At 55.0% G+C, this 15,499-nt stretch overlaps 1 protein-coding gene across 5 annotated transcripts in view; it reads right to left on the reverse strand.

Moving 5' to 3' along the window:
* Positions 1-550: 550 nt before the first annotated feature.
* CPT1A (carnitine palmitoyltransferase 1A) overlaps positions 551-15,499 on the reverse strand; it is a 52,597-nt gene continuing 37,648 nt past the window's right edge. For 3 of the 5 annotated variants that reach the window (XM_036258192.1, XM_036258189.1, XM_036258188.1), the window contains 6 exons: positions 13,307-13,471; positions 7,626-7,760; positions 5,887-6,039; positions 5,168-5,281; positions 4,155-4,247; positions 2,612-2,698 (listed from right to left, as the gene is read on the reverse strand). In XM_036258192.1, the coding sequence (XP_036114085.1) occupies positions 2,612-2,698; positions 4,155-4,247; positions 5,168-5,281; positions 5,887-6,039; positions 7,626-7,760; positions 13,307-13,471 (747 nt within the window). Of the gene's footprint in view, positions 2,699-4,154; positions 4,248-5,167; positions 5,282-5,886; positions 6,040-7,625; positions 7,761-13,306; positions 13,472-15,499 lie in introns of all 5 variants that reach the window. The other 2 variants (XM_036258190.1, XM_036258191.1) reach the window with 2 other exon arrangements.

The raw sequence follows: 15,499 nt of genomic DNA on the forward strand, positions 1-15,499 counted from the left end.
CACAGCACCCTGGACACCGAGCCGGCCACTCGCTGCTCCTGGCCGTTCTCCCAGCCCTGATGGACCATCTCCGGTCAAACCCGTTTCTCCATGAGGCCCCTTCCTGGGCCCACTTGCCTTGGACACGTACAATCCTTTGACGGGTTCTCTTGGTTCTTAACTCCTCCCACTGGAGTTGGATCTCCAAGTACAGTCAGAACTAGTGGGGTCCCCACTGTATCCCTGTGGCTCGGACAGTGTGCTCAGCGCAGCTGGCGCTCAGTGAGAGCTGTTGAGAAAGTGGAATTCGTTGTGCAGATACTTACTGGGCAGCTACTCTGTGTCAAGCACTGTTCTAGGTACAGGACATGGAGTGGATGAATGAATGGATATCCCGTAAAAACCCACAGCCCTACTTGGCAACCTCCCTTCTCAGCCAGGGCACGAACCCAGCGCGGTCTACTCTGCCCAACCCCCAGGCCTTTTTCTACGTATCTTGATCTCTCACCTTTGTCCCAAGTGCCTGAGCTTTGTACCTGACTTACAGCCTCCTTATTAACAGAACATAAGAGACAGAAACAAATACTGTGGTAGACTGGGATTAATGCTTTTATTAACGATAACATCCACACTGCGTTTCTAAGATTTACATCCAAAAGAGCATATTGTATTTACATGCACTACACAGTCCAAGATTACAAAGTCAAACCACAGCTCTGGTTAAGACCATGGTTTGTCCCAGATTAAATTAAATACTTAATACTCTCACCTCTTCCTTTCAACATGTACAGTAAAAGTCCACCCTTCCATCTTTTTAGGAATATAAAAATTGCATTGACAACTGCACTGATTAGCAAAAATATTTAAAACCTGAGAGATAAGCCCAAGTATAATTGAGTGCTAACACATGTACACTGGAACGCTAGGTAACACAGACTGGTCAGTGGTCAATAATGCATGATTCAGGTGGCTCGGAGTGACCGCGGGGCCTTGATCGGGAGCCGCGCGGCCCGAGCGGCAGAGTGGGCCATTCCCCCACAGCTCCTGGGCTGCGTACCACAGACGAACAGGGTTTTCTTACTATGGTGGTTGTTTTTCCCGTTTCCATTCCTTCTTGCTTTTAAGACAAAAAAGAAATCTTTGGCCCATTCAGATGGGGTTTCTCCATTACAACACCGTCATAAATAAAACACGCGTGTGCTCTGTGGCCAGCGCCTGCTCTCCCTCCGGCCGTGCGGCCCCGTCTCGGATCACAGAGTGCGGAACTCTCACGGAGGGGAGCGCAGCCAGGACAAAGTGGTCAGGCAAATAAATAGCCAAGTGTTTAAATGGGCAGATGAGCTTGTCACGACAGCCCAGAGACAGTGGGTCTTTCAATCCGGGATCCTTTCTTTTTACATTAAATACTGAAGACAATTCAGTGCATAAGTGCTTGTTTTGGTCACTCACCCTCTCGATAAGGCACTCTTGTCTGAAAGTAGGCTGCGGTCAACCCCACACCCATCGCCTGCGCCACGCTAGCCGGGCACCAAGGCTCACACAGCGCTGGGACACACAGTGCTGCCCTGCCCTGGCCACGTGGAGCCTGCGGGCCCCTCTGCTCAAGCTGGGTTCCTTTCCCAGGGGCGGATGTCACGGTCTCCTGGCCATCGCTGGAGTAAGCGGCGCTGCCGAGGCACACGTCCTATTTTATTGTTCAGGGAATGCTCCAGACACAATACTCGACCATCAAGCCAATGTTCCCCATTTCTGATGCATGCCCACCTCCCAAGGCATGGGGGGCCCACAGAGCTGCCCTCAGAAGGGAACCAGTCTTCCTAGGGGTAGGGGAACCACGGGAAAATGCCTGTTTCGGGTTATCCACTCAGTGAATTGAGGAGGTGAGGAGGACCCCCCACAATTCCATCTAAAGACTTTCCGAAATCAACCTTTCTCCCGGTCTCCCGTGCGTTCCGGGCCTTCCGTTCTGAAGGCACTGGGTTCTGAACACTCGCGAGGTCAGGACTAGAGGGGCTCACACTACGTGTTTGAAACACAGCCAGGCGAACGCACGCGACGGAGCCAGACGAGGCCAGTTACCGCAGGGACGAAGCTTCAGAAGCGCAGCGTTTCAGTGAGGGCGGCACGGGCACGTCCGCCGCCAGCCGCTAACATCTCCAGCCCGCAGGGCGCTTTTCTCTCTGGGCAGGACACGTGCTCACCCTCCTCTGCTAAAACTAAACACCGGGTCCTGGGCTGCCCCCAAGGAAGTGCCACCCCTCCATCTCCGACACCCGCGACGTCACAGCGCCCGCTCCTCCGTGAGCTCATCACCAGTCCCATCCCTCCGTGGGCAGAGCGGATGCGGAGACTTCCCGGGGCCCTTCCTCAGCTGTCCCTCAAGTCAGGACCTGCCTAAAAGGAGGAGGGCTGTACCTCACGTGGTGGAGCCTGCAGTCACAGAAAAACAAGACACCAAACCCTTGATGGCAAGAGAAGTTCTGAGTTTTTTTTTGTTTGTTTTGTTTTTTGTTTTTGTTTTGTTTTTTTTTAGAGCAATTTTTCACCCTGAACTAGGATCAGGAGTAATAGCTATTTTTCATTTGGTTTTTATCCGAAGGGCTCACTTCCTTCCCGGCGGCCGTCCTGGGAATTACTTTCTGGAGTTGGAGCTGAACCCAAACAGAGTGATGATGTCGGTCATCGCCTGTCTCAGGTGCTTCCCGAAACGATGAGAATCCTTCCATGCGGAAACACAGAGGCGAACAGGCGTTACCACCCGGCAGCTCCCCCGTTTCCAGCCGCCCCCCGGAACCTGACTCCACCAGAGAGCCACCGTTTCTCCCCTGCCGGGCTCTCGGCCGGGAGGCCACGGCTGTCGTGAGGGGCACGTTCTGGAGACCTGGGGACCCACGAGAACAGGATGTGTGTGCGTGTGGGTGTGTGTCTGATCGGAAGCGCTCCCTGATGTCAAAGCATTAAATTCCACATAAAAGCCCTGGCCGGTCTGGCTCGGTGGTTCAGTGTCGGCCTGTGGTTCGGTTCCCGCTTGTCAGGCAATGTACAACATGGCAAGGAGAGACTGTCAATAAGGATTAACAGTGCCATGCTCGGAGCAGGGCAGGTGTTCCGGTCACAGAACCCCACAGAGCCCGGCCTCATTGAGTGTGAGTGTGAGTGTGTGTGTGTGTGTGCGTGCTCGTCCACGCTCCAATGCTGCAGGGTCTGGAAGTTATACAAGATCTTCAACACTAAGATTCAAAACCATTGCTACAGCCTTGGCCGGGTAGCTCAGTTGGTTAGAGCATCGTACCCAAAAGGTTGCGGGTACGATTCCTGGTCAGGACACATACCTAGGTTTCGGGTTCAATCCCTGGTAAGGGCGGGTATGGGAGGCAACTGATGGATGTGTCTCTCTCACATCAATGTTCCTCTCTCTCTCTCTCTGAAAATCGGGGTAAAAACCCCAATTCCTACCAATCACTCCCATCAACCTCCTGCCCCATTATCCTTAGTGACCCTTCCCATCTCTTTCATCAATCACTTCCCTGAATTACCCTCAGTACACCCTTTCCTCCTCTCTAGCCTCCCCTCCTTCATTGTCTAGGGCCTTGACTCACCCCCGTGAACTTCTCTCCCCTTTCTGACCCTCTTCCACACCTACCAGACACCCTCAGCCCCCCCCAACACACACAAGAGTCACTCACATTGTAACCCTATTAAATACATTTAAAAAAATCAGCCTGCCAGTGTGACTCAGTGGACTGAGCACCATCCCATGGACTGAGAGGTCCCGGTTCAATTCCCCATCAGGGCACATGCTCAGGTTGAGGGTTCGATCCCCAGTAGGGGGCGTGCAGGAGGCAGCTGATCCATGTTTCTCACATGAATGTTTCTCTCTCTCCCTTCCTCTCTAAAAAATCAATCAAAACACCATAAAAAATCAGTTTAAACATGTCCTTGGGTGAGGATTAAAAAAAAAAAAGCATTGCTACCAGCAAACATAAACATGTAACCAAACCAGATCATTTCTTTAAAAACAAGGTTAAGAGAATTTCAAAATTCATTAATTTGAAAAGATCCAAACCAAGTAAAAGTACACAAGTGAACTGAGATTTCCTGCAAATTCCAGACACACTCCCCTTGGGAAACAACAAACGCACGTCTTTGAGAAGGGGACTGCGTTCGGTCCTCACCGTCTCGGGGCTGGAGAACTTGGAGGAGACGTGGAAATTGATGAGGTTCTCTCCCACCAGGATGTAGGACACGCCGTACCCATCGTCAGCGACCTGCAGAGCAGAGCGGGTGGGAATGTAAGGTCAGGAAAGGCTGCAGTGGAGGAGGGCTTTCTGAGGGTCCGGATCCCGGAGCGGCGCCAGGCGGGGGCGAGGACAAGCGCTTGATGAAAGGTGGCAAAACGGGACCAAGAAAGCGGTGGACCCGTCTCTTAAGCTGACTGGTGCGATGTGAGCACCGGCCTTGGTCAGTAGAAGAAACGCTGGGAAAACACTAGTCATGAGATCGCAAGGAACCAAGTCACGTCGAAGGGTCTCAAGAGTTGTGTTTCTTTTTCTAATCTTTTCTTTTTAGAGAGAGAGGGAGGGAGTGGGAGAGAGATAGAAACATCGATGTGAGAGAGAAACATCGATCTGCTGCCTCCTGCACGCCCCCCCCACTGGGGATCAAACCCGAAACCCGGGCATGTGCCCTGACTGGGAATCAAACCGGCTCCCTTTCAGTGCTAGGCATGATGCTCAACCACTGAGCCACACTGACCAGGCTAAAATCAGACTTTTAATAGTGATAAAAAAAAAAATCCTGCCCAGCCAGTGTGGCTCAGTGGTTGAGCATCGACACTGCACCAAGAGGTCACCAGTTCGATTCCCGGTCAGGGCACATGCCCAGGTTGTGGGCCTGATCCCCAGTGGGGGGCATGCAGGAGGCGGCCAGTCGCTGTTCTCTCTCATTGATGTTTCTATCTCTCTCCCATCTTCTCTCTCTAAAATTAATAAAGAAAAAATATTTTTAAAAAAATCCTATCTGTGAAAAGCAGAAAAAGCAAACCATCTGTATTCATAACCAGCAGGAATTCCTTTATAGTTCTCTGAACTCAGACAGGCCGGAGTGGTGGGGACAGACATGCCTTGGCCCTGGGGACGTCCTGGCTCCAGGACTGGTCACTCATCCACACAGAGGCCCGTTCACTTACCGGCCCAAAGCCCCCTCCGCTGGACACATACTCCGGATTCCTCTCCAAATCAAATAACTCCACCTGCTGCTGAGGGGTCTGGCTGGTGGATAACCTCCAAGGCTCGGACAAGACCTGGTGATGGACACAAGGAAATGTTCCAAGGACACTTCTAGTCCCGTCCTCTGTCCCCGAGGGGCCCCAGTGGGAGACCAGAACAGGCCTGCTCGGTTTTGGACTGTTTGGGGCCAGTACACCTGCAGACGGGGGTAGAGCAGGTGAGCACACCTGGGCTGGAGGGGCCAATGCCAGCTAACGGTGTACCCAGCAGAAATGGTGGTGGACACATTAAGACTCCTAATGGGGCTGGGGCCGCTGGACCTCCTGTGAGCCAACTGCTAACCTTCAGAAATCTCTCAAGCAGCTTGTTGAACACAGCCACTCCTACAATTCAATTTTATCAGCTTAGTGACATACTCAGGGCTTGTCACTTCTTCATTATTTCAGTATGTCAGTATTATTATCTCTGTTCTGATGGTTTTTCACATGTTGCAAGTCAAGCGGGCCGATGGAGGGCAGAGCGGTCCAGGGTTGAAGCCATGCACCCTGGGATCACATCTCAAACTGTCCATCGTCTGACAGTTGAGCCCATCCCTACTCATAAAGCTGCCGCACTAAGTCACCAAGCTTTGGTTTGGCCACTGAGCCCACGGGAGCTGCCGCAGGAAAGCACGACCTACTTCCTTCAGGAAAGGGGACTCCACGGCGAGATACTTGGACACCACGTAAAGGCAGAAGAGGTGGCGGTCGATCCCAGCGCCGGTCATCGCCAGGCGGTACAGGTGCTGGTGCTTCTCGGATGCGATCTTGAATAATCGGAGTCTCTGCTCAGCCTGAGTAACAAAGAATGGGGCGTCTCAGGTGTGCAGTCCAGACCAGGCCCCGGGGCGAAGGTCCCGGCCCCGCTGGCAGTGCGCCCGCCGGACGCTGGGAAGGAGGCCACTGGGGGGGGTGCAGGAGCCACGGCTGAGGCCACCGGCCAGCGGCCCAACCGACTGACCACCCCTCCCCCGGGCTGGGAGGAGCACACGGGGGTCCCGTGTGCAGCCCGCCTGGTGGCGTGGACCTGTCCCACTAATGAGATCGTGAATGCAAGCATGACAGACACGGAGCCACTTCAAAATGAGCCGAAGCTGCCGCCCCGGAGCATCTGCCCTGCACGCCCTATGCCTCAAACCTTGGGAACGTTTCAAACGGGGCAAAATAACCTGGGAACTGAGCCCAAAGCAACAGTGTGTCCCTCAAAAGTGTCTGCAAAGGTAACAAGAAAGCAGCTCTCATGACTGCAGGTGAGCAACATTGTTGAGAGTGGCAAACCCTGTTGTTATCCCCACAACAGAAACGCCCCCCTTCTGTGGCTGCGCCGCCCCCTCCCCGCTCATAACCAACACCCGCCCCCTCTCCCGTCGGAGCAGCGGGCTTCTGCCCGCCCAGCCGTCTCTGTGACCCCGGAAGTGCTTGCGGCCTCTCGCTCTGTCTGGCCTTTCATCTCCGGGTTAACCCTGAGCAGGCGGGAGAGCCGAGGTCCCAGCTCTCGTCTGGAAATGAAGTTCTGCTGCGGCGCCACCGCGGGCCGTGAACACCCGTCCCTAGAACAGGGCCTTTGGTCCGACCGGGCTCCTCCAGGTCAATCACAGAAGGCTGGAGGCCTGTGCGGGCTGTGACCACCCACTGGAGACCCGGTCATCAGGGCAATCTGCGTGACACCTACTGCTTTCTTCCCAAGGAGGGAGACTTTCCCCAGTGCCCCCAGCAGACAGAGCCCCGCTGTGCCTCCTGAACATCAGCATGAGCACCGGGGCTCTGGGTCAGCATGCAGGGCTCAGCGCATCCACATCCCTGTTCCTCTAGCTACGAAAACGAACTGATACCCCTTCACGGGCCACTGCCGGGATGTTCAAAGGTACTGCACAGGGAGCCGGGGCTCCAGCCTGCCCCGGGCGGCAGGCACCCCAACAGCAGGTCCAGTGGGCTGCTCCCCTTTAAAGACTCCCAGGGAGCCTGGCCAGTGTGGCTCAGTGGTTGAGCATTGACCCAGGCACCAAGAGGTCACCGGTTTGATTCCCGGTCAGGGCACATGCCCAGGTTGTGGGCCCGATCCCAGTGGGGGGCGTGCAGGAGGCAGCCATTAGATGTTCTCTCTCATCGATGTTTCTATCTCTCTCCTTCTCCCTTCCTCTCTCTGAAAATCAATAAAGAAAAAAAACCCCACTCTCGGGGAGTTGAATCTGATTTGTAGATGTTACAGAACGAGCCAGGTCAAACGTCAACCTCTCTGCGTGTCCCGACCACCACGTTTCAACCCTCCAGGTGCCCTCGAAAGGGTGAGGACGGAGCCGCTGGACAGCAGCAGGCACAGGAGGTGGTCAGGGCCCTCAGGAGCCCTCCGCGGGCCGCGGGCGAAGCGCGTTCTCGTTACCGTCTGGCGGGGGTCCATCATGGCCAGCACGAAGTTGCAGGACTCGACAGTGCAGGACCGCACGGTCTCCGTCCTCCCCTCTCGGAAGAGCCGGGTCATGGAGGCCTCGTACGTGAGGCAGAACTTGCCCATGTCCTGGGAGAGAAACGGCATTTTACACAAGGCACACTGAGAATGAAACGCGCGAGGGGTCGGTCAAGGCCGGCAAGGAAAGCGGACTCGGTGGCCGGCTCCGGTGTTTAGTGGCCAGTTTTCACACGGGGTCACGCAGCAGGCACGTGGGGACGCCGTTAGCTTCGGAGAGGCCGGGGGTCCATCCCAGGTGCAGCTGACGCCAGGGCCCGATGTCCCGTGTCACACACCTGCCCACATGCTGACCGTTACGGAACAAACACATGACAAGCAAGTCCGCGTGCAACAGTTTCCAATGACTGAAAGGTGGAAGGCGCTGGCGGAGAGTCACCTTATTTAGTGACAGTGGGAACACCCGGTAGAGACACTGGTGCTGCAAGAGGGGACAGATCCGCAGGACTGTCCTCCAGCAGGAGGGGGCGGCCAGCCTGCACCCCCACTGGACATAGGGGTCAGCTGTGGGACGGGGACGCGGCGGGGGGTCTCTTCGGAACTCTCACTTTCTCGGTGAAACAAGGTTGCGGCTGACAGCAAGGGGAGGAGGTGCTGGAAGTCAGAGGGGCGCGCACGGCACTCAGGAGCACAGGGAGCAGGTGCCCGGGGCCACCAGAGTCGCTGCTCGTCAATCAATGACTGAGCCAGGGGCTGGGTGTTCTCGGGCCGAGCCAGCTCCTCGGGAGCAGGGTGGACAGGGCAGTTCTGCTGTGCTTGGGCCGCAGGGCGGAGGTCAGGGACGGTGGACTGAAGCAGGGGAATCTACGGCGAAGGAGGAAAGGAGGGCGAGGGGGGGAGGCCGCGATTGGGTTCAGGACTAGAAAGGGGCCGGGAACGGCAGGCAGAAGGGCTGGTGGGCCTGGGGGTGCCGGATGACACCCCAGCGAGGGCTCCATGGGAAGAGCAGGGGGGAGGACAGAGACGGGGGTCCCCGGAGCACGTAACGACCCACCACACGCACCGTGTGGGGAGATCACTTGCGATCCTCCCGGGGGGTGCCCGCGGCCACCAGGCAGCTCAGGGATGAGCGGGTTCCCCACGTGGGCAGGAAACTGGAAAATGGCAGGGTGTGGACCCGAATTACTCCTGACCAGAGCGACAGAGGGTGCCCTGTGACCCCCCAGGAGAGGGTGCCAGCACCCAGCCGGACTCCCTGGTGCGCGGTCCAGACCTGCGGGCTCCCCTCCCCACAGCCGCTGGGGTTCCGGGACACGCGCCGTCCCCCCCGGGAGGAGCGAGCGGCGCGAGTGAGGCTGCAGGTCTACGGGGAGCTCGTCTTGTCACTGAGACTGTGCCCAGCTTCCGGGGTCCACCCTGAGGGCTCCCACGGTGCCCCCACAAAGACCACCGGTCACTAAATTCCCCCAGATGGGGCCCAAGAGGGCTCCACCACCTCATTCCAGCCCAGGGTGAGCAGGGTCCCCGTTACCCCTCAGATGTGCCAGGCAGAGAGCCCCCACAGGCCCTCTTGTTAGTGTTTTCAAGGGGGCTCGTTGTGAAGTGGTGGGGAGGGTGCAGGGAGGGAGGAGAACAGGAAAAGGATAAATCTGGTACTTCAGTCCTTCAATGAAGGTTGACTGGGGACACAGGATGCAGTGATTTATCTGCGTGTGTAAGTGGCTAGCACAACCATGCACTGTCCTCGCAAAGACGGGACCGCCTGAAACCTCTCGGCAAACGGACAGCACGTGAGCGTGTTTAGACCCCGCCCAGAGCCAAGCCTGCAGCCCCCCTAACCTGCCATGACCAGCGCCATTGGGGGGCGGCCGCTTGCCACCCTCAAAGCAGGATCGAAAGACAACGTCTACAAAGACGGGAACACACGCGGCATGAGCACAGACCCGCGACACACTGGGACCGCCGCCCTGTGCCTACCTGTGCAGCTCGGGCGGTGTTACCCCCTAGTTTCCTAAAGAAAAAGAAATATGACCTAAGAGTGGGAAGCAAGTGACTACAGACCGAAACTGTGACCACTGCCCAGGGTCTTCATCCTGCCAATCATTAACTATTTACTGCCGTCTCTTCCCGTGTGGCCGGCACGTGCTTGGCACTGGGGGTACATTGTTAAACAAGACAAATCGTGTCCCTGCCCCCAAGGAGCAAACAGTCTGGCCAGAGATACGAACATGATGTCACGTACACTGAACAGAAATGATGCCGCGTTAGTGAAGACAGTGATGGGGTGGCGGCTATTTCAAATAGGAGACGGTGGCACTGTGACCAGACCGAAGCACCCACGCCTCAATCTGGGAGGCAGCACCTGCCAGTGCAGAGCACGTGCAAAGGCCCTGCGGTAGGCATGAATCTCATATTCAAGAGCAGTAAGAATGGAAATGTGGCAAAGACAGAGTGAATGAGGCCCAAAGTGGTGTTAGAGAAGGCCGGGGCTAGCCAGGGGCCAGACCAGTGGTTCCTAACCTGGGGGATGTGTGAGGTGGAAGGGAAAGATTCAGATACTTTAATTCCCACTAACCTCAAATGGAAATATCGCCTTCAGAAGCACAGGCAACAAACCAGTCACTAGGAGCAGTGCCTGTGACTCAAAATCTAGTGCATAAAGAATTACAAATTCCCCGGCCAGTTTGGCGCAGCGGTTAGAGCGTCAGCCCACGGACCAGAGTCATGGGTTTGATTTCGGTCAAGGGCACGCGCCTCGGTTGCGGTTGGTCCCCGGCCCTGGTCCTTGTCGTGTGGGAGACAGCCAGTCGATGTGTCCCTCTCTCTCTCTCTCCTTCCCACTCTTAATTTAGTGCCACTCGAAATTTAGTGCACAAAGGATTATATTGCCTGCAACCAGGAATGTGCTCTGACTGGGAATCAAACAGGTGACCTTTCGGTGCATGGGACGAAGCCCAACCAACCGAGCCTCACCGGCCAGGGCTACGTCACTGAATCAGTCATTTTTAATAGATTGAGTGCTGCATAAGAAATCAACTTGGGGGAGGGGCACCGAGTGAAATCCTGATTCTTTCTGGCCAAAGGGCAACGGACAGGTATAAGTGCTTCAGTTCTTTATAATAAAGGGGGGAGGAAGGGGCTTTAACTTTTAACAAGTAACTCGATTCCTTAAAGAGTAATTGTGATACCGGCTTGTGCAAAAAATATTAGATCTGAAAAATGTAAGGAAGTAGAGACACACCCTCACAGGACCACTGCCAATACTTCTCTTCTCTCCTTTCTCAACTCTGCAAACAATAGTCAAGGGCTGGGAGGCGTGTCCTGTGAGGCGCGGGTGGGGACTGTCACAGCCTTCGTGGGCCGGGCGGTCTGTCTGAGCCCCCGTCTCTCACCAGCAGCCATGGCCAATGGGGCAAAAGCGGGGTGTGGCTGGGCACCAGGACAACTTTCTCTGTGGAACCCTGGAAATTCATGTGATTTTCACGTGTCAAAAAATATTTCTCTTTTTTGGTTTTTATCAATGATTAAAAATGTAAAACCACCTGACCAGTGTGGCTCAGTGGAATGAGCGTCGCCCCATGGACTGAGAGGTCCCGGTTCGATTCCTGGTCAGGATTACTCGATCCCCAGTGGGGGCATGCAGGAGGCAGCCAATCAATGGTTCTATTTCTCTCTCCAAAAAAAAAAAAAAAAAAAATCAATAAACACACATTAAAAAAAAAGAGTAAAACCATTCTTGGCTCAAGGGCCAGGCAAAAACAGGTGGAGGCCTGGATGTAGCCAATGGCTGGGCCAGAGTCTGCTGGTCACGGCGCAGAGTGACCGACTTTCACACACTGTTTCATGATTAAGTGTCAAAGACTAGGCCACAGACATCACTGGATAGTTACACAACATTCCACGGTATAAAAAGGACCCTCAGCCCTGGCCAGTTTGGCTCAGTGGTTAGAGCGTTGAGCCGCAGACCAGAGTCCGGGTTCGGTTCCCGCTAAGGGCATGTATCTTGGCTGCAGTTTGTCCCCGGCCCCGGTTGGGGTTGTGTGGGTGGTGACCACTCGATGTGTCTCCCTCACATCGATGTTTCTCTTTCTCTCTTCCTCCTTCTCTCCTTCCCACTGTATCTCAAGATAAATGCAAAAAAGAAAAAAAGATGTCCTTGGGTGAGGATAAAAAAATAATAAAAAATAAATAATAAAAAAGACCATCATTTGAGAAGTTGCATATGGATAACCTTTCAGATTGCTTCAGATTTTTACCAGGAGGCACAAACTCACCTTTGTAAAACTTCCCCTAAAGAACACTGTTCTCTAGAAATATGTGAGCTGCCCTCACTGGGCTCCTGGTGAGATTAAACTTTCTGTGAACCTCACTGACCATTTGTAATTCTCTCCTTTTGGGAAACACCAATTTCTGCTCCGACTCCATTTTTTTTTTTATCCTCACCTGAGGACATTTTTCCATTTTTTGTTCAGATAGAGTGGGAGGGAGAGAGAGAAAGAGAGAGAGAGAAACATCGACATGAAAGGGACACATCGAGTGGCCGCCACCCGCACAACCAACCAGGGCCGGGGACAAACTGCAACCGAGGTACGCGCCCTTAGCGGGAACCGAACCCGGGTCTCTCTGGACCGAAGGCCGACGCTCTAACCGCTGAGCCAAACTGGCCAGGGCCCAACTTCCTTTTTCTGCTGGGCTATTTATTCCCCCGAGATGGACCCATCCAGCCGATTTTTCCCACCCCGTGTACTAACCAAGTCATCCCCTCCCCCTGAGGTCACCGTCTCCCGCGGCGCCTACCACGTCACGGAACCACCCGGCCGCGCTGCGCCGGGCTCGTCACCCTAACGTCTCACTGCGTGCCAGGCTCCACGTCCTCCTGCCCTGTCCCACCTCACTGCCTGTACTTTCCAGAATGCCCTGGCTGTTTTCCCGCGTCCGCTCTCCCGGGTCCACCTGGAGATCCATGGACCAAGCTCCTTTCCTCAATTCACCTCCACGGTGTCAAGTCTTCCTATCCAAAGTCACGGCCCCTCCCGTTCCGACCCTGTTCCTCCTGCCCGGCCCCTCTGCACCCGCTCAGGGGAGGCCCTGGGGACGCGGAGCTGCTGGAGGCAGCCTCGCCCTGTTCCCACGGAGCGGCCTCCACAGCCTCACCTGTCGGGCCCGCGCCGGCCACTGACACCCAGGGCATCACCACGCACCGTGCGAGGGAAACAGCTCCTGTGACTGAGTTACCGGACGTGCCGGCTTCTGTCACAAGGACTCACCTAATACCACGACCCATCTACTACCCCTCCCGCCGCCCGTATGAGCTGCTGCTGGAGATACTGTTTCCCAGACTGGCAGAGTCTACTTGCTGACATTGCTTTTAGGTCCTTTGCATCTAATATCACGAGTCCGTTTAGTCCACGTCACAGGTCAGAGACGTCAAGCCATCTGCCCTGGGCCGTCTAGCCATTCCCGCCTGACTGAACCCAAGGACCATGCCGATTAAGGTTTGGTTCTCCCGTTCGCAGAGCATGGCGTCTCGCGGGGCTCCCGTCCCAGACTCTCCGTCCCGGGGGTCCGGGACCCTGCCGGTGTCCACCGGGCTGCGCTGGCACCCCAGCACGCGTGCCTCTGCGGGACCGGCCCAGCTCCCGGGCGCGCTCGCCCACCTTGTAGTGCGCCAGCTGCAGGGCCAGCTGCACGAAGGCGTCCGGGCTGGTGCGGCACTTCTTGATCAGCCCCTTCCCGAAGGTGTCGAACGGGAAGGAGTGGAAGTCCACGTCGTTGGCCAGGAGGTTCGCGCTGCTCAGGGACGTCTCTATCACCTCTTGACACTGGAGGGAGAGCAGAAGAAGGGTTTCCTTGTGGGGGAGGAGCTGACACCCCAGGGCAGGAAAAGCACAGCTGGTGGGCAGGGCAGCTCAGCGCTGCGGCTCAGACACGCACAGCACAGTTTCCTGTCGGTTCTGTCCAGGCTTTCCCGGGGGCCGCAGGGTGATAGCACCCGCACCCGCCCCTCCTCGAGGAGCCGTGGCGGCCCCCACACAGGCAGGGCTTGGGGGCTTCCTGGCTCCCGCAGGACCCCGAAGGGCATCCCCAACCGCCTCTGGTGTGTTATGTAAAATCCATTATTCTACAGTGGCGACCAAGGAAACCATTCAAAAAACTAAATGGACTGGGACCCAACCATACAGGGGAAATGAGTTTTTCCAGCCACGAAATAACGTGGAGTCCCAACTACCGACCACTAAGTGGAACAGGCCGGTCAGAAAAGCCGGACAGGGGCCCCAGGCAGGGACGTTCTGGGGGGGGAAGGGAAAAGGAGCACAGGCGGGAAGACACGCCGGGTAAGGCTGAAGTGTGGGACCCGTATTTTCCACATTGAAATTACTTCTAGCTCCCAAGGAACGCGAATCAGACAATTAAATTAAAGATCCGTGTAGCCCCGGCCCAGGGGCTCAGCTGGTTGGAGCGTCGTCCCGTACACCAGAAGGCCTCGGCTTCGATCCCCAGTCAGGGCACATCCCTGAGTTGTGGGTTCAGACTCTAGCTGGGGCATGTGCGGGAGCTGATCGGTGTTTCTCTCTCATGCGGATGTTTCTCTCTCTCTGAGATCAATAAGCATGTCCTCAGATGAGGACTGAAAAAAATCTGATGTATGCTGAAGTCTGCAAGGGTACATCATAGGTTTTTGTGGTTAATCCTCACTTGAGTATATTTTTTGATTGATTTTTAAAAATTATTTATTTATTTACTGATTGATCGATTGATCGATTGATTGGTGGTATATGCCCCTAGCGGGAACCGAACCCAGGACTCTCTGGTCCACAGTTCGAAGCTCAACCGCTGAGCCAAACTGGCCAGGGCTCCATTGATATTTAGATAGAGTGGGAGGGAAGGAGAAAGGGAGAGAGAAAGAGAGACAAATGAATTGGTTGCCTCCCACACAACCCCGACCAGGGTTGAGGTCAAACCTGCAACCAAGGCACGTGCCCTTGACTAGGAATCTAACTCCTGACCCTCCGGTCCAAGGGCCAACGCGCTGATCACTGAGCCAAACTGGCCAGGGTCATTATGGCTATTTTTAAAAACAATGTAGTCAGACAGTTTTAAAACTGCATTGCTGAAAATCATTGCTTTCATCAAATGAGAAATAAAAATTTTTTTTTTAAATCCTCACCCAAGGACATTTTTCCATTTTTTTGTTCAGATAGAGTGGGAGGGAGAGAGAGAGAGAGAGAAACATCGACATGAAAGGGACACATCGAGTGGCTGCCACCTGCACAACCCAACCAGGGCCGGGGACAAACTGCAACCGAGGTACATGCCCTTAGCGGGAACCGAACCCGGGTCTCTGTGGACCGCAGACCAATGCTCTAACTGCTGAGCCAAACCAGCCAGGGCATAAACATTTTTCTTAATCCTCAACCGAGGATATTTTTGTATTTATCTTCAGATAGAGTGGGAGGAAGAGAGAGACAGAGAAACATCGATGTGAGAGAGACACATCGACTGGTTGCCTCTTGCATGACCATGACCAGGGCCGGGGACCCACAACTCATTGGTCCCTGGGCCCACGCTCTAAGCACCAAGCCAAACCAGCCAGAACAATATTAAAAATAATTTTTTAAAAATTACTTCTTGGGCCCCAGGAATCCCTGCTTGCGTTAGATGAGCCAGGATCTGGTATTTCCAACCCTAAAATCCCTTCCCAAAAGGGCTCGTACTGGATGGACTGCATCTGAGAATCTTTAGGCGAAACAAACATTATAAACGAGTGACTTAACATATTTCGACTCCAAAGGAGGTCGTTTTGCGTCTCACGTTCTCAGTCTGATGTGCAGCTGAGCCTGGGCTGGGAA

Source organism: Molossus molossus, unplaced genomic scaffold (assembly GCF_014108415.1).
Source record: "Molossus molossus isolate mMolMol1 unplaced genomic scaffold, mMolMol1.p scaffold_m16_p_13, whole genome shotgun sequence".
Lineage (NCBI taxonomy): Eukaryota > Metazoa > Chordata > Mammalia > Chiroptera > Molossidae > Molossus > Molossus molossus.